General features: G+C 43.8%; 1 protein-coding gene across 4 annotated transcripts in view; it reads left to right on the top strand.

Annotated features, from left to right (window-relative positions):
- The window catches only part of LOC138511252 (protein unc-13 homolog B-like), a 2,171,549-nt gene that overhangs the window by 1,911,737 nt on the left and 235,230 nt on the right, over nucleotides 1-24,582 (top strand). For all 4 annotated transcript variants that reach the window (XM_069626798.1, XM_069626797.1, XM_069626799.1 and 1 more), the window contains one exon: nucleotides 23,989-24,112. In XM_069626798.1, coding sequence (XP_069482899.1) covers nucleotides 23,989-24,112 — 124 coding nt within the window. The remainder of the gene's footprint in view (nucleotides 1-23,988; nucleotides 24,113-24,582) is intronic.

The following is a 24,582-nucleotide window of genomic DNA, read 5'->3' as shown; positions in this document are numbered from 1 at the left end:
CATACAAACAAAACCAAACAAACACAATTGCCACCCATAGCAGTGGACAAGGGTATGAGATAATTAATAATACAATCATGGAACAAGAAACACTGCTTACAAAAATATCCCCAGAAAACTCAGAATTACCTCTCCATTCGACTGAACCAGAACGTCCAGTATACAAATGACCGTGCACGTCAATGTGTAACATTCCCAACAAATCTTTCAAATCTTTATGCCAGTTCCTCAATTAGTATGTGAAAGGTAAAGACAAAATCAAAATGAAAGTGCTGCAAAATATGGATACCTGTCCAGTGCGCAAATACACAGGACTACAAGGACATTCATTAGCCTGCATTTCTGGACCTATTTGCAAAAGCACCTTCCATGATATCAAAATGATATCAGCACATCATTCAAATGTAAGAAATCTAGTGTATAAACTGTACTATGCTAAAAGTCCTGCTTTAGAACTAGTAAATTTAAATAACACTCTTCTGCATGGTACACCCAAATACCTACAAGAAGAAATCGACCGTATCCAGAGGAAATATTTTGGAAGTGAAAGCCACTTAAAAACTAGCAACAATTCTGCACATGGCAACCTTCTACTACACACACACAAAAAAGAAATACTAACATTTAAAGGTACATCCGCTCATGTACCAAACCATGTGTGTGTGTGTGTTGATGCAGAACTTTTTACAAAAGTAACACAAAAACTATAGACGTAACATACAAAATAGAAGACAATGAAGATTCCAAATGGTTTGAATTAGCTCTCTACCTTTTAGCAGAAAACAAATACGAAATAAGTGAACCCTTAATAGTTTAGTTACTGCACTACAAAACTTGACAACAACCAAACTTCTTCACGTGCGATCACAAATAACTTGGAATTATTCCCACTACCAAAACCCCTGCAACAACTTCATTTGAATGAGAGCATCATAATTCAAACAGTACACCCATTTCAAGCAATAATACGCCTTCAACCAAAAACAGCAAAATTACCTCGCTCTGAATTGGTGAAATGCATTTGTGGCAAAGTAGTTTATTTACCATTAGATCTGACAGAAAATGGGCACACTTTAGGAGTGCAAAGTCCAATAGAGCAATCTTTAATTGTCTTAGTAAATGGTGTACCAACAAAAGACAAAACAAATGTGGCAACAACTTGTAGACTTACATAAAGTTAAACAAGCCTTGCAATATCTGAAAGACAATAATGAATACTACAAATAAATAAATATTGAAGAAAGCTCAAGGGAAACAACTGAAATCATTCAAGAGTCACCAGAAACTGGTCCATTTGAACTTCTGGATCCTGCTGCAGTATCCAATATTTTAGACCATTATACAATTCATCCATTGCTCTCTAATGACAGCATAGATGATGCACTAGAAACTTACCAAATGCAACAAACCAAAGGTTCACCAATGAGCATATGGGAAAAAAAGTATAGAAGCACGTGCTTTTCCTCTACTATTTCCTACTGGCAAAGGAGGAAGGTACGATGATAGACCCACTCAGATAACAGCATCAGAATACCGCTCATTACAAATGTATTCTGAAGAACCCAGATTTAGACAAAATGCGGAATACATATTCCACCTACTCTTTGAAAGTGAACTAGCAACCCTATGTTACAGAGTTGCACACATTGAAATCGGGAACCCACTTTCAAAATATGTCAGCTATGCAATTAATACAAAAAGTGCAAGAAAATGATGAGGTTTTAAAATCAAGCATAACAAATCTGTTTGCAAACATGCGTGGTACGAAAGAATACTGGTTCCGACGTCACGGAGATGTACGTTGTATGATCAGAAACCTTGGACCACCAACTTGGTTTGTTACATTAAGTTGTGCAGAATATGCAGGCGAAGATTTACATGATTTCCTACGCATATCAAACAAAAACAAAACCAACATAGATATACTAACACCTGGAGAACTTTGCTCTCTAGATCCTGTTAATGTTTCAAGATATTTCCACCATCGTTTCATTGCTATGCTACACTTTATTTGTAATAAAACTGTTCCTCCCCTCAGAGAAGTGCAACACTTCTTTTGGAGAAAAGAATACCAAGCCAGAGGATTACCACATATCCACATGCTTTTATGGATTAAAGGTGCTCCTAAATTTGGTCAGGACAGTGATGCCAATGTTGTACAGTTTATCCAAAAATATGTCACTTGTAAAAGTCCTTCACAAACGAGACATAGTGACCTTCATGCACAAATTGTACAATTTCAAAGACACAAATGTGGCAAATATTGTCGTTGCAAATACAAAAACAAAGGGAAATACTACACCAAATGCCTCTTTGGTTTCCCTAGACCAGTTACAGAAACAGGTGAAGTGAACAACTTAATGGGCCTCATTACACGGACGGCGGTAAGGGTTAACGGTCAACGTTAATGGTACCGGTGACCGTTAACCCTTACCACCTTACTACGAGGTCCCTTAGCAGGTTGGAGACTTTAACGCCTGCTTTTTGCAGGCGTTAAAAACCAACCCGCAAAGGGACCAGGGAGCTAATTACGGTACCGCAATTTGCGGTGCCGTAATTAGCACCTTCCCCATTCCCATTATGCCCTATGGGGCAAAAATGGGAATGGGGAAGGGCAATGGGGGAAGGGGGAATTACCGCCCCACCAACCTTGGAATAGGGCGGTAATTCCCCTTTCCTCCAAGGCGGTGCCGGTATTTTACCGCCATGGACCAAGGTGCTAATAGCACCTTGGTCCACCGCCGTCCGTGTAATGAGGCCCTATGTCTTCAGTTAGACATAGTGTTAAAGGTAAATCACCTAAGAACACGTATTACATAAAAAGAACAGAAGAATCAAAATATATCAATGATTACAACGCAATCATTGCCCTCTTATGGAATGCAAACATAGATGTGCAGTACATTGCAGACAATTCCATTGCAGATGCACGATATGTTACAGCCTACTTAACAAAAGCAGAAAAACAGAGCTTCAAGACCTCTGGAATGACCTATCATCAGACAAAACACTATCTCTGAAATTGTACAATTTAGGCATAAAAATGCTCTCTCATAGTGAATGTGGCGCCTATGAAGCTGCAGATCGTTTAACCGGTATTGCATTGTATAGAAAATCAGAAAATATAGTATGGCTAAGTCTTTGCTAAATCTAGAAAAAGAGTTCTCAAATCATATGAGGACATAGAAACAATAGGCAAAAATGATCCCAACAGCCGAGACATTTTGAAAAACAATTTACTAGACACATACTACCCGAACAGGAGTACCACTTTGGAAACCATGTATCTATACCACATAGTCCAAAACTTTGCATACAAAAATAATATAAAACCCAATGAAAACAAAGGTAGATATAGAGTAACAGATTGTGAAGGCAGCTTAGTGAAACTTACCAAACGAAGCTTAATTAATCATGTCAAATTGTCATTAAAAAAACTCCTCAACAGTATGAACTATATTACATGTCCCTGCTACAACTTTTTAAACCATGGAGAAAAGAAGAAGAGATTCTAGATAGCTATGACTGCTATGAAGACGCTTTCAAAGCAAATGAAAGCCCTATCACTGCTGTCAACTTTACGCAGTACAAAACAATGTTGCACAATGAACAGCAACACGAAGAAGAACTCCAGGCCCAACTAGATAAGGACACTCCTGACAGTAGTCAGCCTTCTGTAACAGGAAGCCAAGAACCACTGGGACAGCCACTAATAGCAAATGAGGCAGAATTAGCTATGACAGAAGTAGAACACACCATGTGTCACTATGAAGAAGATACAGAAGACTTCACTGTACTACAATCAAAACTTAACAAAGACAAGCACACCATTTTTGAAGAAGTAACAAAAGAAATTACACATGGTGTACAACATGAAAATAAAGAATGTATCTGCCAAAATTACAAACCTATACTGCTATACGTCAGTGGTGAAGCTGGTTCAGGCAAAACATTCTTAATCAAAATCATCAGCAAGTTCCTTCAACAATTGACAAAACAACAAACTGTCAGCTGTTGTAACTGCCCCCACAGGTTTAGCTGCCTACAACATAGGCGGCGCCACTTTACACCGATTACTACTCCTTCCAGTAGAACACCAAAACAAATTAGACTATTACAAACTTTCTGCAGAAGCTGCAAAGGAACTACGCAGAGTATTAAAACAAATGAAAATGCTATTAATAGATGAAGTGAGCATGGTCTGCAACCTAATGTTGGCTTTGATTCACCTCAGATTGCAAGAAGTACTTAAAACAAACTATAAAGAACTCTTTGGAGGAAAACACATTATTGTTTTCGGAGATGTTCTGCTATTGACACCAGTGAAAGGTGAACCTATTTTTAAAACCTTAGGACACAAACTCTGCCATAAAACTGTGGGCAGCATAGGAAATGTCAACCTTTGGCAACATTTCCAATACAGAGAATTAAAAGAAAACATGCGTCAATCTGCAGACCTCACTTAAGCCAACATTTTAAAAAGTATTAGAGTTGGTGTACTATCTCAAGAAGCACAAGCAATATTGAAAACCTGGCACATCCATGCACTTTATGGCGATAACACATGTGCTACTGATGTTATGGAACAATTAGCGCACAAACATGTCAATTGTATGTCCTTAATGCCAACTCTTGCAAGCTGTTCCAAATTCAATGAAACAATGTTAAAAAAAAGAAATGCAACCAATAATTGAAATTTGCTCCACAGACAAATTGGATGTACATTGTATGACACTATCCATGTGTCAACAAGCCAAAACAAGAATAAATACCTTAGAAAATTCAATCTCCAACACAGCTGGGTTCAAAAAAATATTAAAATTATCCTTAAATTGTAGAGTAATGCTTAAATATAACCTTGACATGGAGCAAGGACTAGTTAATGGAGCACTGGGTACAGTTGTTGTCTTTCAAACATACCCATATGATGACAACATTCAGTTTGTCAATATTCTCTTTGACAAGCTTTCAGAAGTAAAAAGGATAGGGTGCTCAACAGCTCGATTCCTTCTCTTCAAAGACATGTATGTACGTAGAGAACAATTTTCTCTAACTCTTGCACTTGCAGTCACCATTCATAAATCCCAAGGTCTTACCCTAGACAAAGCATTGATAGATATTGGGAACACAGTCTTTAAAGAAGACATGAGCTACGTAGCACTATCACGCTTACGTACACTTGACGGTCTATTTCTAATCAACTTTGATGCAAGTAGAGCAAACACTGATATTCCGTGCATTTTAGAATACAATAGACTACGTTCACTGTATACCCCCCATCTAAACTCATATCCTGTTCCACAAAAAGGAAAATGTTGTAAAAGAAAAGTAATTCAAACAGAAATGCAACAGGATCTGACTGCAAATCCTTCAAAGGGAGCAAAAGAAGCCAATACTTCATCAATTACCACAACCAAAGAAGAACCTATTAGTGAAAGTAACTCGGGTACTTCTTCAAAGAAGCAACACAAACTCCGAAAAAATGACTTGGACACAGAACTATCTGGTCCATTTAAACGTTCAAATGTAACTGGTGTAAGTTGCTACGCAAATGTAGCAATGAATATTCTTTTTCATTTGCCACCAATTGATAACAACATTTACGTACACAGTACAGATCAATTGTGTTTGCCTTCATAGAAATGCAACAAACAATCCTGACAACACTTATATTGTTCACGGAATAAGACAAGAATTGCACTACTGTGCTGGAATGGTGAGGTTCACTATAAACTCACAAGAAGATCCACAAGAATTACTTACTACAAGTACTGAAAAACAAAAACATACCTATAAATGAAATCTTCCAGATTTCATACATGTGGAAACATACATGCACTCTCTGCAACAATATGACACAGGAACAAATCCCTAATGAGCGCTTTGTGTAGGTATCCATACCTAATTGTGAATCCATTCCATTTCAGCAACTTGTACAAAATGCAAACCATGGCAGATTATGTACTATCTGCAATTCAGATAATCGCTCCACCTTACTAATACAAACACATAGTAACTACGTAATACTAATCCTTCTACGTTACAATGCAGATGTTACAAAAACAAACTACATGCTGACTGGATTCACACACGGTCAAGTATCACTTGGTAAGAAAACCTTCACAACAATAGGTATAATCTACCACGCAGGAGCCACAACCAATGCAGGTCACTACACTGCATATATAAAGAAAAAATGTGGATGGTTCAAATGCAATGATAGTACCATTACTCTAAAGCAGAGATTACCAGCAAATCATACAAATGCTTATTTAATCTTCTTAAAGCCAAAATTGTATAACTAATCTGTACTTCAACATTAACAAAAATGCAATTAAAAGACTATAAACAGTTAGAATACGCCAACAGGTAACTGCTTCAAAAATCTGCAACAAGCCAACAGATAGTACATTAACCAGAAACAACAAGTGAACACTGAAAGGAAACAAACAAATAGTTTGTAGCATAACAAAAAAAGGTTTTTTTTAATCCGACAAGGATTTTTTTTTCCCACAGACCCAATGACTTGAAAAACAAACACAGAAACTGATCAAAATGCACAGTGCACTGGTTTGTAAACTAAATATGAGGGTAAAAAAAAGCTAAAATGTCTATTATGCAATGTAATAAGTCTTTATAAAATACATACACCAACATGCTCTTTTTTTATCACAGAAATTGAAAAAGAATATTTCCTCCAGGTACTAACGTCATGTAAAAAATATATTGAATCTCAACAAATGAAACAGTAAGTATAATTTCAAACATTTCATAGATATTCGAATCAATATGTGTGATCTATGGCTATGATATGGTGCGGTGGTTGTGGCCAGGGCCTAGAGTCTTGGGTGTATAGCCTACGGCTTAGGGCCTGTGGCCATGCACCTAAAACTCTAGGTCCTACCCACAACCACCGCTGCATATCACACCCATTGTGGCTTATAACTTCAGTACTTACAACTTTGGTCTTGGGTGCATGGCTGAAGGCCATGCACCCAAGACTCTACATCCTGCCTACAACCACCACAGTATATGAAATCCATGGTGGTTTATAACGTCAGTGCTTATAACGTCGGTCTTGGGTGCATGGCCTTATGCCCTACGGCCTGCGGCCATGCACCCAAGACTCTAGGCCCTGGCCATAACCACTGCAGCATATCACACCCATTTTAACTGCGGCATATACTCAATTTGCACCCAAGACTCTAGGGCCTGCCCACACCCACCTGATAGATATTTGATTGTATGGGTGTGATGTATGGGTTTGATATGCAGCGGTGGTGGTGGCCAGGGCCTAGAGTCTTGGGTGGAGGCTTATAACTCATTATAACGCCCATAGATTGAAAAAAGTTAACTGCGACATAAACTCAATTTTAAAGTCCGCTGATACCATGCGTGTATTTACAACAGTTTCAACTTGCCTGCACACAGCACGGACGGGAATACTATCCTTAGGACACCCCTCATTTTCAGTAATTACAAACATCCCAGACAGCGTGGGCATGGCTAATACATCATTAGCACCTGCCACCTAAACAAATACAGTATTTCACCCATCTCTTCCTCCCTAAACTTCCCGAGGCACTCTTGCATACCAATACACTCCCCAAAACTGCATTTCGCCTCTATTCGCCGCTGCGCTATCGGCAATCCAAGATGGCGGACGCATCGGAACAATCTGACGCACATCACGCCTCACTCCAGCCAATCGGCAGACACGTTGCGTGTCCGTGGACATGATGCGCACCCATTAGCCAATCAGTGTCCTGCCCACGGAGTGAACAGGGAAGTGTCTCCGCTGAGCGAACATAGATATCACACATTTTTTTAGACCTACTTTTTGGACGTTTTAAAGAAAACTACTGGACGGATTTAGACCAAATTAACAAAAGCACCCTTTCTGGACCAAGCCCCTGCTCCTGCCGCAAATTTGGTGAACATCCGTGCAGCGGTTTGGGCTGTAGGCATGCGCAAAGTTTTTCCTCTATTCAGTCTATGGGAAAAAGAGTTCTGGGACCCCCCCATAGCTTTTCCCCCCCTGGACCAAACCTCACCAAACTTTGCAAAAAAATTCAGAGTGGGCCATATACTTTTTTTGCAAAGTTTTTGCAAAATTAAAAAACATAATTTTGATGCTGTGTTTTTTCTTAGTATGTTATGAGATATTTAAAACTAAGAAAACACACAGCATCTGGAACTGTGGACTGTCTCCCATCCATGCAGTAACCGTGACCGATCCTGCCTAGCTTCAAAAAGAGGTGCCTATCCCCTCAGGCCATGTTTCTCTAAGTGGTCTTTTAACTTGTGCTCATTTGTTATGCATCATGGTCAGAAAGTGTCAGCTGCTACCTTGCTTTGAAGATGAGCAGGGTCAGTCCTGGTTACTACCTGGGTGGGAGTCCCAAATGCCTATTGTGTCACTGGCCATGGGCCATGGGCAGTGATTGTTCACCCCATGACACAACTGTACCTGTCAAAATATCTTTTTTTTAAATCCTTGTTTCTATAGTCGCAGGTATGAACTACAGATAACCTTGGCTATATGTAGTCCTTTTATATATGAACTATAGATAGCTGCGGTTATCAGTAGTTTATTATAGCCGCGAATATCAGAAAAACTTTCAGAGCTTAAACAACAAAAACCACACTCCTAAACATGCCCATTGAACCTAACGCTTTATTTGGCAAAGCCGTGGAGGATGCACTAACGAGTGCCAAACAAGAGCATGACACTCTGAAGTCATTGGGACAACTAACTAATAAGCCCTTTGTCCAGCGAGGGGCGTTTAACACTAGGCGATTTTTATTTTTGTGGACAATGTTCACAACGCTCCATAGGTTATAACCGGGAGGGGGGGGGTAACTTTCAAACAGGGTACAAAAGTCCAGAAGTAGGGGTAGAGGCTCTGCCACAAGAGGCTCCTCTAACTCTAAACAAGGATGCCCTGATTCGGGTCCCCTCCCATGCTACTCCAGTCGGAGGTCGCATCTCTCAATTCACCCACACATGGGAGGAGATCACATCAGGCAAGTGGGTGTTGTCCAACGTGGCAGAGGGATACTGCTTTGAACCTCTGCAGAAACCACTGACCCACCCGCCAAGACATCAGAAAATGACAGCAAAAGAAAAACATCACCATTGGATATGAAAGATGCATACTTTCATATTTCAATGTTCCCGGCACACAAAGTATCTGCACTTCAAAATAGTGGGTGAACATTGACCAATTCAAAGTACTCCCCTTCAGCATATCTTCAGCTCCAATGGTGTACACAAAAGTACTAGCGGTAGTGGCAGCGCACGCAGAGAATCAATCCCAGTGTACCCTTATCTGGAAGACTGGCTTATAACAGGGAAACACCACAAATATGCAAACTCAACACCAAAAGAACAATCAATCTGTTGGTCCAATTGGGATTCTTCATCAACGAGAAAAAATCAAATTGCGTCCCCAGTCAAGTAAATCATTTCCTGGTAGCAATTATAAAAACTCAGGAAGAGTTGGTCTTCCCCTCAGACGAGAGAGTACAAGACATTTTGGTTCAGGTACCTCAATATTTAGCCCGTCGCCAAATAATCGCACGCAAGGCAATACGGCCTTTCGGATGATGGTCTCAAGCATTTATCTGGTTTCAAGCGCACAGCGCATCCGCCCAATGCAAGGGTAGTTAGCAAAACAATGGTCTCAGGCAAGTGGTCAATGGGACGATCTAGTGGTTGTTTCATTGACCTTAGTACAAACTCCACGCTGGTGGACCAAAGACAACTTGCTACAATGGAAACCTTTTTGCAATATACCAGTACAAGCCATTCTGACACCGGACGCCTCACTCTCAGGGTGGGGAGCCCATTACCCTTATCACACAGCACACATCATGTAGACACAAACATCCCAAAACCACATAGACCTTCTAGAACTGCTAGCAGTCCTCAAAGCACTTCAAGCTTTTCAGCAACATGTATCAGGTCAATCAGTGCAAGTCCTCACAGACAGCACTACTGCCATGGTGTATCCAAACAAACGGAGGGACACAGTCTCTAAGTCTGTCCAAGTTGTCCCAAATAATTTGAAAGTGGGCGCTCAAGCGGAAAATGTTCCTAGTCTCACAACACGTTCCAGAGGAACTAGCAGATACTGAACTGATGTTGTCTACTACCTGAGGAGCATGAGTGGCAAATTCACAAAGATATTTTAAATGAGGTCTTCACCCAGTGGGGGCATCCACCTCTAGACTTGTTTGCAACAAACCTAAACTCACAATGCCCAGACTTCGCATCCAGGTTTCCCCAACCAGAGTCCATGGGGAACGTCCTGTGGATGAGATGGTGAGCGACATGTGCCTACACTTTTGCACCAACACCACTCAACAAAATAGTGCACAAGATGCACCAGGAACAAGTCACTTAAAACCTAATTGCTCATATGTGGGCATGATGACTATGGTTTCCACAACTACTCAAACTAGCAATGTGCTAACCAATCACACTTCTGTGCCCCTTCGACATGCTCTCCCAGCATGAGAGAGCAACATTCCATACATACTCTCAATCAATTCAAACAAAGAACTTGGCAGCTTGGCTCCTGAAGTCCTAGAATTTGGGCACTAAAATCTTCCACAAAGGTGTATGGATATCCTCAAAGAAGCACGGAAACCCAACAGCAGACATTGCTACTTTAAAAAGTGGAAAAGGTGTGTCATTTGGTGCAGATAACAGAACACAATTCCTGACTGTTCACCATCTAACATTCTTCACTATATGCTTAACCGACTAGACTCTAGTTTTAGTATTTAATTCCATCAAAGTACACTTAGCAGCTCTGTCTGCTTACACTATGTGCCAAATTAAAGTGTCATAGTGGAAGTTGCCAGTTATCAAAGCATTCATGGAAGGAGTAAAAGACTATACCCTGCCGTTTCAAATCCTCAGCCAGGTTGGAACCTTAATGTTGTCCTCACAAAGCTCATGGGTCCACCCTTTGAGCCTGTGCACAAAGCCAGCCTAACACATTAAACTCACAAAACTGCCTTTCTAGTAGCTATCACCTCTATAAAATGAGTCCGTGAACTACAGGCACTGTCAGTACAAGACCTTTCATTATCATCCACAAAGACAAGGTGCTTCTTAGAACACACCCTAGGTTCTCACCAAAATTCATATCTAAGTTCCATGTTAACTAGTTAAACTACCTACTTTCTTCCAAAAACCATCAAATTTAGTTGAAAGAAGCCTCCATACCGTAGACATAAGGAGGGTGGTCTAAACAAAACTTCTAAGGAAACCAGATCAACTCTTTGTTTCCATAGCACCCGGCAGGGAAGGAGATTATATTTTAAAAAACGCTATCTCCAGATGAATAGTCAAGTGCATATAGCCTTGCTACTCTCTATCAAAAAATACTTTAATCTGTACACGAAGAGCTCACTACACAAAGTACAGGAGCTACTTTAACCTTTATTGCAAATGTTCCCTTAGATGCAATTTGCAAGGCTACTACTTGAACCTCTGTTCATACCTTTACTCAGAATGACTGCATTGACACACACTCAAAAGCAGATTCACAGGTGGGACAAGCAGTGCCAAAACATCTATTTGCTGCTGTACCGTCTCACAACCCACCTCCTTCTCCAGGTACTGCTCGCTAATCTATGCATAGCATGAGATCTAAGCAGATCCACAAGCCTCAGAAGGCATACATTGCTAACCATAATGATATTTCTGATGCTTGTATCTGGTACGATTCACATGCGCCCGCCCTTCCTCCCCTCCTTGAGTCGAAGGTGCATAGATGTTTTCTCTACCTTACCTTTCTGCTTACCTATTCCTGTACTCGCGCTACCTTTCATTCAACCTCATGCCAGAAACAAAAGGAGGGACCTTAGCTGCTTTTCTTCAATTTGTATGTGGAAAATGTGTCCAGTTCTAATGAAGAACTCTGTGGGCTATGTATTTGAAAATGTGAGGCGGTGTAGGGATGCTGCGTCTGTGTAGGGAGGCAGTGCCACTGTTCTAGATTCTGAAGAACAATCTCTCCCTGTTGGATTTTAATCTGGACAGGGTGGGGAATTTCCTCCACAGGGGGCTATGGGAGACGCATTGTAGCTAATCTTGTCTCTGCCCATCTGGCTGTATTGGTTTCACTGGTTTTGATGAAGGTCATTTCACCACATTTTCTGCTGTGTTTTTAGGGGAGGTGCGGAGACGGGTAGTAGTTTAAAAGAGTTGTTGAGGGTGGTTAGTCTGGGGGTGGTGTATGTAATAATGCAACAGAAAATGTGATGAAATTTTCCATGTGACCAGATCTATGGGATCCATTGAACCTGGCTCTCCTCTATGCATTCCCTCTGACTTCCATCACCTAACTGGACCTCAGAAGACAGAGATGGTTTTGGTCCACTCTCATTACTCCAGACTGATCCAGGTGGACCTGGTACCTAGACCCTCTGGGCATATTCTTCTACCCTCCTTGGAAACTCAGTGGGTGTACCGGCTTTCCCAGTTGGAGGGCAAAGTGCTGCATCCAAGTCTGAGTGGTCCCTTCCCTGGCTGCTGACAGAGTGAGGTACAAGGAGTGAGAGCTGTCTGATAAGGCCTTGGATGTGCTCCTTTGGGCCATGAGGCCAGCTCCCTAACAGATGTATGCTTGCACAAGGCATAGGTTGTCTTCTTGGTGCTATAGGAAGTGTTGAAACCTTTGATTTGCCTGTCCTCTTTTGTTCTGGATTTCTTTCTCGTTTGGCCCTGTAGGGCCTTCAGATCTCTACTATTAAGGGGTACTTGACTGCTATTTTGATCTTCAGGAAGGCCCGCAGTACAAGGCTCATTCATTACTATCTCTTCTGCTGAGAGGGTTTTCAGATGGCTAGCCAGTCATATTCCACCAAGCCTGTGTGTATTGTTCAACTTGTTCTGACATTCTTCATAGTGGCTTCACTTGAGTCTTTGTTTTCAGGTCCTTTGAGATTGCCTGCCCTTACTGTTCTTTTCCAGGTTTCCATAATTTCCACAAGTTAGTTTAGTGAGCTTCATGCACGTCGAGCATCGTGAACCTGGAACCCACCTGTACTTGGTCTCGGCCAGCCCACACACTAGTAAAAAAGAACTGGTGTCCTTCCCGTTAGCCCTCTTCCGTGAGACAGACAAAGTAGCTGTGAGCCCTTCTGGGGTCAAGTCAATGAAACCTCGACCCATCTTGCGTGGGTCAGGCAGAAGGTAAAAGACCAGGAGATGGATCTTCTGCGACAGGTCAAAGCATGACTCAACCATAGGCAGGAAAGACGGTCTAAACCTCAAAAAGCACTTTCTCCTTGGATAAGACAAGACCACCTCGCTCCCGCCACCACCAAAGCCCAGCCCAGAAAGTACCGTTAATCGTGTGACGGACTGCAATCACCCCACTTTGACATAATGTGTTTACATTTTTATGTCATTCTCTATATTTTATGTGTATAATAAAGGTTAAGTAGGGTAATTGTTCTGCAGCGAGGAAGGATTTTTAACAGAAATGTTAAGTACGTTTGACATGTTATTGTTAAATATAAGGGAGGAGCGTACCCTGGCGCGGAAGGAAGCAGGTGCATGGGTGAGGCCACCTAGGAGGGGGGGGACATGCACAGAGGAAGACTCCATGGGAGTGGTACATGGAGTTAGGGAAGGTGTCTGTTGTTGCCTCACACTCACCCTTCGGTCCCTGAGATCACTCCAAGGAACAGTGAGTAGATCCCCATTTAAAGGGAACTCACGTCAGGGGAACTTTAGGAAGGGGATTAAAGTTAACTTTTATTTTAATTATAAATAAAAAGGGGTCCACATTTGGATGCCTACAAAATCCACCTTTGTGTCTGTGTCCATTTAGTAAGGGAATAACTCTGGTGCAGCCCACCTCCTGTTAATAGCAATTCTATTTCTCAGGTGCAGCGCCCCACCCTATCTAGCAATCCTGGGGACTGGGGGTGATGTTTCACAATGCGGACTGTCCCGGGTCTGGGGTGAGACAGGTGAACACCATTGCCTGGAACAGAGCCGGAAAACGGGGGCTAGAGACCAACTACACTACCCATTATCACTGCAGGAGGGTCGGCAACCATACCTTCACCCGGGCTGCCCTGCTGCAGGTGCCCAAGGCTTCTCATCACCTGGGCTGCCACGACAAAGCAGTCTCGGATTTGCAGCGTCCCGCCCTTCACCCTGACTGCCTTGCGAGGTAGCCTGGGACTTATCTTCACTGCACCACCCTATGGGGTGGAATGGGCTTCTCGATCTTCACCTCCCGGGCCGCCTGGCTTGTGATGCCTGGGAGGGCTTACAGATAGGGCACGCTTCGCGGGCCACAATGCGGGCTGTCTCGGGGCATGTCAAGCTCCCTGGTGCGGGCCGCCCCATCACGTAGTCCGGTTTGGGCGGTCCATCGTCAGCCTGGTCAGCCCCACGCACACTGCCCGGGACCTGTGATTTTTCTGGGCCCGTCCGGTGTTGCCCCCAGATGGACCGTTACACCCATGGACGGCTGAGCTGCCCCTGCCATGAACCTGTCCCCCACAATTCACTTTCTGGGGGGTCTCACCACACACAGCGACTGCCCGCTTCCCCCACCCTCTCACCCCCAGCAGAGAATTAGTTTCTTTCTGTTTTCTCCACGCTCTGTTTTGTTTTCGTCTCCCCTTCTCCTGTAGTTTTTTTTCTCCTTTCCAACTTTTTTCTAACTGTCCCCTTTTTTAAAATCCCATTTGGATTCTTTTCTCCCCTGCTTAGCCCAACCTTGGGCAGGGTAGTTCTGTCTTTGTTCTGTTATTCTTTCTTCAACATTCCATCTTTATTTATTTATTTATTTATTTACATTTATATAGTGCACAAGCAGCCCAGGGGCATTGAGGCGTTGTTACTTGCAATGAACTTAGTTACATGGTACAGGTAAGATAGCGGATGTTGACACATTGTAAATGTTGCAGGATGACGTACTGTTGTTACAAGTATTGCTTTTGATCCTGGTGTGCTGGATGGATTAGTTAAAACACAAACACTCTACATTTAATAAAACCTTTTATTGAACCCTGGTATCTGTGTCTGTATTTCTAGTTAGTCCCATAAGGGTAAAGCATGCAGTCCTTACTAGCCAAGCCAATTTTGTAGCATGGGCCACAGGCCTGTCAAGCAATATTTTGTAGGTTTCAATTTACCAGCATTTAGACCATTCCGAAGTCATTACAACTCGGAGTGATTTACCATGCAGAACACACCTGAAATGGTGATTTAACTATGTTTACACAAGTTTGTCAAAGGAGGGAAATTTACAAGTTAAACACTAGGACAAATATGGCAGTCAGGTGGGGGTAGTATGCCTGTGCATTTGCAACCCAAGCTAATGCTCAGATAGTTGCCATCAGTGTTTGCTTCCTCCTACTTACTTGCAACAAGTAGCCGGGTTCTAAGGAAAGCCGAGGTATTGTTATAGCAGCTTTCTCTGTGTTACACCAAGGGAAGTTGTGAGTGATGCTTCAGGACTACCATTCATCCAGAATGAATTCAAGCGTAAATTCAAAAAGATTAAAGACACCACTGGGTAAAATGATCAAAACTCATTTCCCGACAATAGCCAAAACCATGAAAATGGTGGCGTGTCAGTTATAAGGCAAAGGACCCCAAGGCAAGAATGAAGAAATGGGCAAAAGCAGGCAGGTGTTTGGAGGTGGCATGGGCGGTGTGGAATGTGGTAAAAGTGGGAGGGTCAAATGTTTTCGTTTGTTTTATTTCTTAGTTGTTTTACTGTTAGAATTGCGCGTTTGTAGGCCTGAACTTTACGCTTTAAACCACTCTCCATAATGTCAAAATGACAACACATTCATGTATGCCTGGCGCTGCCTACCAATCAAACATGCAGACAATGGTGGCAAGATAGGTTATGTAATATAGGTTATGTACTTGAAAAAAACACTGGTCAGCAACCAGGGCGCCAGATAAGGTTTCTGAATGGGGGAATTTTACTCCCTATGTTTTAAGTTGGGAAGGCAAATATTTTTGGGGAAGTAAAAAAGTGATTCCATTCCAAATACGAATATATTGTTGACATGCTTTGATAATCACTTTCCAAGGGGTCATTAATGTATATCTTGTAAAGGATAATTAAGAATAGATAAAATTATCACAACGGTTTTCAAAATAAGAAGGTATTGCATGGATTAAAAATGCATCTGGTTACTGGTAGTCATTGTTTTATTTTTTTTATACTGCACTACCTCACCGCCGTAGTAGTCTCAAAGAGCATAAACCTTGCCCGAGTTCAGGTGCATTAAGCCCACTCAGAATCATCTGAAACTTACTCTGCTTAGGAAGCATTGACTAGAGCAAGGTGTGTTATAAGACAAGAGAGCTCTGTTAAAGTAAATCCCTGTGAGGGCATGTTAAGGTGTGTAAGAAGGGGATAGGAAGGAGCTTGCTGTAATGTGAATGTAAAGTCTTGGTGTGTGAGGGGCTTTAGATGTGCTTGGGCTATTCTAAGTATATTGTGAGCATGGTTGACCAGGGTCATCCTAAGCGATGGGCCGTGTCTTTTAAAAATGCCGAGATAAATAGGCTGCCCAAAACTGCGGACAGATGTCCTGAGTAGATGTGTTGCTTATGATGTCAAAGCCCCTAAATACCTGAAGTCACATTAAAAATAGTGTAAAAGCCCAATTGCACTTGTATCTTCCTTATATGTTATGTTATGTTATTTGGAATTTATATAGCGCCCTATAAATCATTGGTATGACCTCAAAGCGCTGGTCGGTTGAACGCCTTCGGGGACCGCAGTCCAGGTCAGTAGAGAGATTTGTTGTCGTAGGGTGCGTGGGTGCACCAGTTATGTGGGCAGCTGGTGGAATTGCCTGATGGTAGCTGCATCCTAGCGTTAGGTGTGGTGGTGGAGATATCAGTTTAATGAGTGCAGTCTGTTGGGTGGACACCCAGACTGGGTTCTGGCTGCATAAGCCCTGTAGGAGCCTTATGTGAGCAGCTAGGCCGGTTTGTCGTGGGGTATAGCTGCGTTTTATTAGAGTGATGAGGTGTTCATGGGGTAGTGTTAGTATGTGAGCAGCTAGGCCGAATTTATCGAGGGGTATAGCTGTACTCTAATTGAGTGATGGTGTAGAGTAGAGAGTAAGCGTAGTGATATGATGGTTCATGCATAAAGCGCCTAAGCATAATGCACTTTGAAGCAAGTGGTGAGGTAAGGACAGTGGGGACATGCCAGGAACGGTACAGGAGGATTGGGAGGGCTGGGTACACATCGCGGGGAGCCGTGCAAGGGACAAACAGAAAGCATGAACGGGCCCGGGCTACAGAGAGACATTACGGGACCAGAGGGGCTGGGTATATAGAGACATAAGAGGACTGGAGGGGCTTTGGTAGGCAGTCGCAACATGGGGCACAAGGGGGGCATGGGTGTACAGAGATTTCATAGAGGGACAGGAGGGTCAGCGTATTGCGTCACCGTGGGGAGGCATGGGCTGTGCACATACTTGCGTCATATTGTATCAGCGGATTGGCGCATCGACGGGATGGTCTAGGCAGCAGTGGAAAGTGGGGACCTAGGGGTAGTGGGTACACAGTGACATCGAGTGGAGGTGAGGGGCTAGGTAGACAACAACATCACAGGACCAGGGGGATATGCATCGATAGCACGGGGCTGGTGTGGTAGGGCACAAATAGGGACATCGCAGGGACTAGCGGGCTGTGCATACAGTCACAGGGGCCATAGAGTTACGGGGCAGGGCCTGAGGGGCAGGCGTACACAATGACAGCACGGGAGCTGGTGGGGTAGGGGCACTCGGGCACATCACAGGGACTAGAGAGCTGGGCTTATAGTAACAGGACATGGGGACAGAGGGATACATAAGGACTGGAAGGATGGGTTTACAGCAACAGGACGGGGGGGCAAGAAGGCAGGGCTGAAGCGAGATACAGGCACTGTGGAGCTTACAGCGACATCACATGGACTCGAGGCAGTGGGATACTACAGAGGGAATATAGCGATATCACTGGAGCTTCTTGACTACACTAGGCAGGTTGAACACAGAGACACACGGTACATGCATCGGCAGAGGGCTGCGCTTGCAGCGATAGGACGGGGGGTTGGAGGAAGACATAGCATCATGGGGAACAGGAAGGGAGGGTACACAGTGACACACTGGCACAGTGGGGCACACAGAGGGATCATGGGGACTAGAAAGGCATGCCCCCTTCAAAATGAAGGAAATTAATTACATTTATGATGAAACTAGTGATGTCATCATGGCCTCTCCAGGGAAAATCTTTCCATATTGCCAGGGAAAGGCAGCCACTACCTGATCCTGACCGTGTGGGTGACTGTCTGAAGGAGGACCATAAGAGGGGAGACAACCCTCATGGGATGGAGATGGACATACTATCTGGAACATGTTATTTCCCTTTTCACTTCGGGTATGGCACCAACCCCTTGAATTACCAATCCTGTATGGCTTACTGCGATATAGAACCAGAACCTTTGATCCACACTGACAATAAGATTCTTTCATAGCATTGTAGTAAAAGGACTGAGATGAAGAAGAGCACTAGAGCAACGCAGAAAACTGAGGCCACAAAACCAAACGTACGCTAGTTGTTGATGAATCCGATAACATCAAGCGGAAAGATTGATTGATTATTATGCGCCTATACACAAGTGTTTCAAGGTGCAACAAGGCAAGGGAGGGGGAACAGGATGCAAGTGCACAAACAACAAGTGCAGGGGAGAGGGTGCAGGGAGACGTGCACCCAGAGCAGCAGAGCCCTGAGTTAAGTGCTGCAAGGCTGGGACTAAAGGGGGCAATCCCAGCCCGGTAGTGCAAAGTTAGCCAGGAGTGCAAGCAAGGCCAGGCGGCAAGTTCAGGGGGACTAGTCCGGCGGGGGGGATGGGGCTGGTATCCTGTAAGAACCAGATGACAGCCAGTCAGAAGACGGACCCGGAGCAAGGGAAGGTTAGCAGTATAGACCGAGAGAGAAAGCAGAGGTCTTGGGGAGTTTCCGGACCTTAAGGAGGTCCATCTCAAGGCGGGAAGGGGCAGTGAGGCCATTCCAGAGGGAGGTACCTGCAGAGGAGAGAGTTCTACCCCCCAATCACTGCTTGGAGAAGCTACACACCCACAGAGAGTTAGAGGTAGACAAGCAAAGGCTTCTAGAAGGAAGGTACTTAGGAAGAGAGAGATGGAGGTAGTAAGGGCCACTGCCCCAAAATGCCTTGTGGTTCTAAACCTGATCCTTGCAGCCACTTAGAGCCAGTGGAGAGATTTCAGGGCCGGAGAGATGCGGTACCTGGGCTTGAGACCAAGGATAAGTCTTGCAGTCCTGTTCTGGATGAGTTGAAGAGGCCAAAGAGTAGAGGTGGGCAGATTGAGAAAGAGGCTGTTGCAGTAGTCCAGCCTACAGAGAAACAGAGCTCTGGAGACATTGAGCTTCTGGGGGAAGGTGAGAAAAGGCAGAATACCTTTGAGGCGGTACAGCTGGAAGTGGGACTTCTTGACAAGGTCTGTGATGTGTAGAGAGAAGAAGAATGTGGAGTCGTTGCTCACTCCATTTTTTTGCCTCAACAGAGGGTGAGGGAAGAGGGCCCAAGGAAGGCGGCCAGAGTGAGAGAGGGAAAGTGGGAGGAGGGGTCCCAATGAGAAGGATCCCAGTCTTGCTGGCATTGAGGCAGAGACCATTACATGCACACCATGACTGAATAGCAGGGATGAGTGAAGAGGAAGAGTAGGCAGAGGGTAGCCTGAAGGAGAGCGGCGTGTCATCTCCATAACACTGAAAGTTAGAGGTGAAGGTAGAGATTAGGAGAGCCAAAGGGGTGTGAGAAACAAGAAGGTGGTGGATCCAGTTCCTGGTGGTGGACAAGTGCTGGAGGATCACCTGGATGAGGGTTCTTGTGGGAGTGGGACACCAGATGGTGAGGCACAGTATCCCCTTCCCTAATACACCTTTACCCCATTCTACCAAGTAGGATATTTGGGAACACTTTCTCACGGACAGCCCGCTATGAGAGAAAACAGACTAACACCCGAGCCCTAAACCTGACATGTCCCAATACAATGGTCCAGCTATTACTGACCATCACACACACCTGACTTCCATTATGCTTCCTCACACGGATAAAAGGCGGAGCACGAGAGCACACTCTCAGCGAGACAAAATACACGAGGAATTAGCAGTTTCAAGATTGCAGTTTAACGAAAGAAGAAAGACAGCAAACAGAAAGGGATCACAAGGAGGGAAGTTCCATTTGACCTTTTTTCGCCAAGAAACCATTGCTTTCATGAACCCTGGAGACCGGAAAGCGTAAGACTGTAAAAGCAGGCTGCAGAATCCTGCATTGTGTGTCAGACACCTCGGGCACTCCTGCGTCAATAATGTAGGCAGGAAGAATCACCAGCCACCGTGGTACTGTCCTTGGCTCCAAGAACAAAGCACCGTCAGTGAAATCAACACAGCTGGTCAGTTGGGGAGGCTGATACAGACCGGTCTGCATCAAAGCCAAGGTTGCAAGTGGAAACATTGTATGGCGAGTGCTGGAACAAACCTTGTTTGAAATACATGTGATAAAAGACGCAAGTAAAGTTGAACTGCTAATTGTCGATTGAAATGATACCTTTGACAGAGAGGGCCAGCACTGCGTGTTTGCTCAATCGAAGGTCTCAGTAAGGTATGCAGCTGAAAAGTGAAAGAGTTGTAGAGAATTGTGAATCGAAGTGGTCCTGTGACAGGTCACGCTAAATCCTGCACGCAGTCGAAAGTCTTCGATGTTGCTAAAGTTGGTGAGAGCCCAGCAGAGGGAGATCAATTGAACATTTTGTGTTAAGGTGGGTCTGAGCCCATGGAGAGTAGATTAGATTCAAAGGCTGTCCAGACTTTGAATAAAATCTACTCTTCTTTAATACATGGGATTTGAAGAGATCTTTCAATCAAGACATACATATATATAATAATTCTTTGATTGTGTTTACAACGTATTGTGTCAACAAGAGTGCATGGTCCCCACTCACAACCCCAAATCTTGTTTGATCCAATTATACCAGCTCTTAGTGGATGAGCGGGGAGGTGAGGTGATATTGCTGCCAGTTACATTGAATTGAATCTTTTCTTTAGCACGTACAGATTCAAGAAGTGGTCAATAGCGCACAGCTTAACTTCATCGAATCCACGTTTTCTAATCCCTACTTATTATTATAGGACCTTTTATTTTGACAAGACACCACTAGGACTGCGTTATTATTATTTGATTTAGGATTAGATAGGTGTTTTTCAAACCCGATTGAAGTTCAGTAACCACCCTTGAACTGTGATCACTTGTGTCTGTCTTACTGTTTGATACCATGCCTTCCTTACAGGGCAGATATATGTTGACGAGCCAGGGGGAGAGGATAGAGCCCTAGGGAACACCACATGTAGCGAGAGAGGTGGTGGAGAGATGGGAACCAAGCTGGACCTGGGAGGGTTGGTCCAGGAGGGAGGAGGTCAGCCAAGTTAGAGCCTGATCCGTGATACCAAGGGTCTCGCAGAGACCGAGTAATCAGGATGTTGTGGTTGACCATGTCAAAAAAGAAAGTTGGAGAACCACAACTCCCAATGCGGGAACCCGAGAGGAAGCAAGTTGCAGTGGGGAGCAAGAGAGATCCTGCAGGTGCTGTCACAAGAGGCTCGGGAGTAGGAGTTATGCTGCACAGATGCCGAGAGCAGAAGAAGCTATGAAATGAAGGCCGAGTTATTGTGGGTACCGAAGAGCCAACGAGGCACAAGGAAAAGGTGGAAGCGAGTCACTGGGAAAATTGCAGACAGTGGAGAATGCTGAAGCAGCCAAAAGAGACCAGTCAGCCCAGAGAGGGGAGTTGGGACACTGGGGTGCTTCGTTGCATATATTGCACAACTTTAAAAGGCAAATATATGAGCTGGGTGAACCTGAGCAGGGGAGGTGGGACCCAACGTCAAATATTGAATGAGGCAAGTAAAAGAGGGCAGAGGACCTGATGATTAAATCAAGAAAATATAAAAGCACAGAACTGTTGCAAACTGAGAAAGACCTGTCAGGAGAGTATACCAGGCAACCTGATTGCGAGTCTGTGACCTGTGAATATTGATAAAGTCCTGGCAGAAAATTACACCAGGTGAACTGATTGCGAAGTCTGAGACCTGCACCCAATGGAATAAATAAAAGTGTTTGAACGCGAAGGAGGAGAGTGTGCCATACCGACAGATTAGGGTCTGGAACTTGTCCGAATGTACTTGTAAGCTGAGGATCTCAAGAGCAGGAAGTCAACCTCTTGAGTGTATGGAAACTAGGTCAAGGGAAGTGATTGAAAACTTGTGAATTGTGTGAAAAAATGTGAACTGTGCCTAGGAGCCAAGAAAAGAGGAATATCGTCTTTGCATTGTGAATTGTGAAAGTGAGAAAGCGGTCAGGGGAAGAATCATGCCCTCTGGGACTGTGTATTGTAAGAAGCCTGAGAAACTCAAGGGGAGGAAAGCATCTCCTGAGGATTGTGGAACGTCGGCTATTTCTTTCTTTTTGCACCTTTTGGAACTTTGTTAGAACTCTGTAAAACAGCTGCAGATGACCCGTTGAAAGACTGTATCCATTTTCACTTCATCTTGAGTTCAGTGTGTAAGGGTCAGGTTAGAATTTGGACACAGGATGGAGAAATTTACTTTGGGCATTCTGACACAGGCATCCCTTAGTTTCGTTGAGGCAGGACAAGATAGGATTTCCTCCAACCCTCTTTTTACTTTAATAAAAGTCTTTACCAACCACCACTATGTCCTTGTGTCCGAGTCTTACTCCTGGCTGGTTACACACTGTTTGTACATTTCTGTGAAGTCCACTGAGATCTCACAAATAACTATGTAAGAATGTAAGGTACTCTGACACACAAATGATGTATAAACCCATATTTAGATAGATGTGAAGTAGAACAACTGTATTATCAGAATACTGAGCTCTCTTATCCCCAGATCCGTAGCTCCAGGTACACACTGTATTATGGAAGAAGAATCTGTTCAAGGATTTTGTGACACAGATTCTGGGGGGGGAATGTTTGTGCTCGGATGAAGATTATTCAAGGATTTTGTGACACAGATTCTGGGGGGGGAATGTTTGTGCTCGGATGAAGATTATACTGTATGTTTTGAAAGTAGCAGAATCAAATGTGCCGTCTGAGCTGCTAATGGGCTTTGTGTTAATTAACTTGGTGCTGGAACTCAGGTTAGAAGCCCACATCACAGGTCAGAACATTGTTGCATAATTGTCTGCCCTGGAAAGTTATGAAATCCGACATGATGGAATATCCTTCAGAAGCATCAGAAACATCTGTCGAGAAGCCAAGCTCACTTCAACAAATTGAAGACCTTGAAGTCTAAGTAGTAGTCAATCTAGATGATCTGGAGTGTTCCCAGTCTCCGCATGCTTGCAGCCGCGCTAAGCACGCAGAAGAGGGTAGGTCTGTAGATCTGTAGGAGAACTAACTCTCAACCGAAGGGCACAATCGCTGCTAAAACTGGAGCTTTGTCTGGTACTAGAAGGGTGCATGAGCATCTTTGTGAATATGACATTCAGTGCAAGACCCAGCATGCATGATCAGTTTGAATGCTTCTGCAGGAAGTATGACGTGAATTCTTTGGTGAGCGTGAATTCATATACACGAGAAATCCTGCCAAAACCTACCTTAATCTTAAAACTGAGGTGGCAAATGTCTTGCTAGGTCTCAGTGGCCTTAAAACCTGATAACATTTTACATCTTGGTTAATAAAAGCATGCAATGACGATGTCTAGTTAAGATTAGGTTGGAAAATGTTGTATTACTGTGGGTTTAACAGTGGCACCAGAATATCCTCCATTTTTTCAAAGCTCTCTTGCGTTGTGCAGCCCAGAGGAAGTTGGTCCCAAGCTTTGTAACTACCTGATCTGCATATCCCCTCTGCATCCGCGTGTCTGATACGCTTCTGTCTCATGGCAGCTTGACGCTCTTTGCCACAGTGTGCGAGAAGACGGTGCTGAAGCGAGTGCTGAAAGAACTCTGGCGCGTGGTGATGAACACTATGGAGAAGATGATCGTCCTACCTCCCCTGACGGATCAGACGGTAAGGGAGTGCCCTCAATGCCCACTCTTCCCAATGTCCGATACCAGCACTCTTCCAGTCACCCACTCACTGCATCATTAGAAATCATGAGAAGCTCTTTCCACAGATACCAGCACTCTTCCAGTCACCCACTCACTGCATCATTAGAAATCATGAGTACCTCTTTCCACAGATACCAGTACTCTTCCAGTCACCCACTCACTGCACCAGCTAGTATGAAACCTTCATGTAATGTATTATATTCTGAAGATGTAACCACCTATGTATGTTACTGCTGGGCTGCCTTCAATGTAACCCTGAAGTATGCCTCCTTACAATTTCATGCAACAGCGCCTCAATGCATTTGGGCTGTAGTACCCAATACAAATCCAAAAAATAAAATAAATCATTAGTACCTCTTTCTACAGAAACTGTGCCCAAAACTCTTAAACGTGCGATAATCACACCATTGCTTAACAAAAGAAAAACAA

Source organism: Ambystoma mexicanum, chromosome 6p (genome assembly GCF_040938575.1).
Source record: "Ambystoma mexicanum isolate Mex_15411 chromosome 6p, UKY_AmexF1_1, whole genome shotgun sequence".
NCBI lineage: Eukaryota > Metazoa > Chordata > Amphibia > Caudata > Ambystomatidae > Ambystoma > Ambystoma mexicanum.
This window is presented reverse-complemented; position numbering and strand designations above follow the sequence as displayed.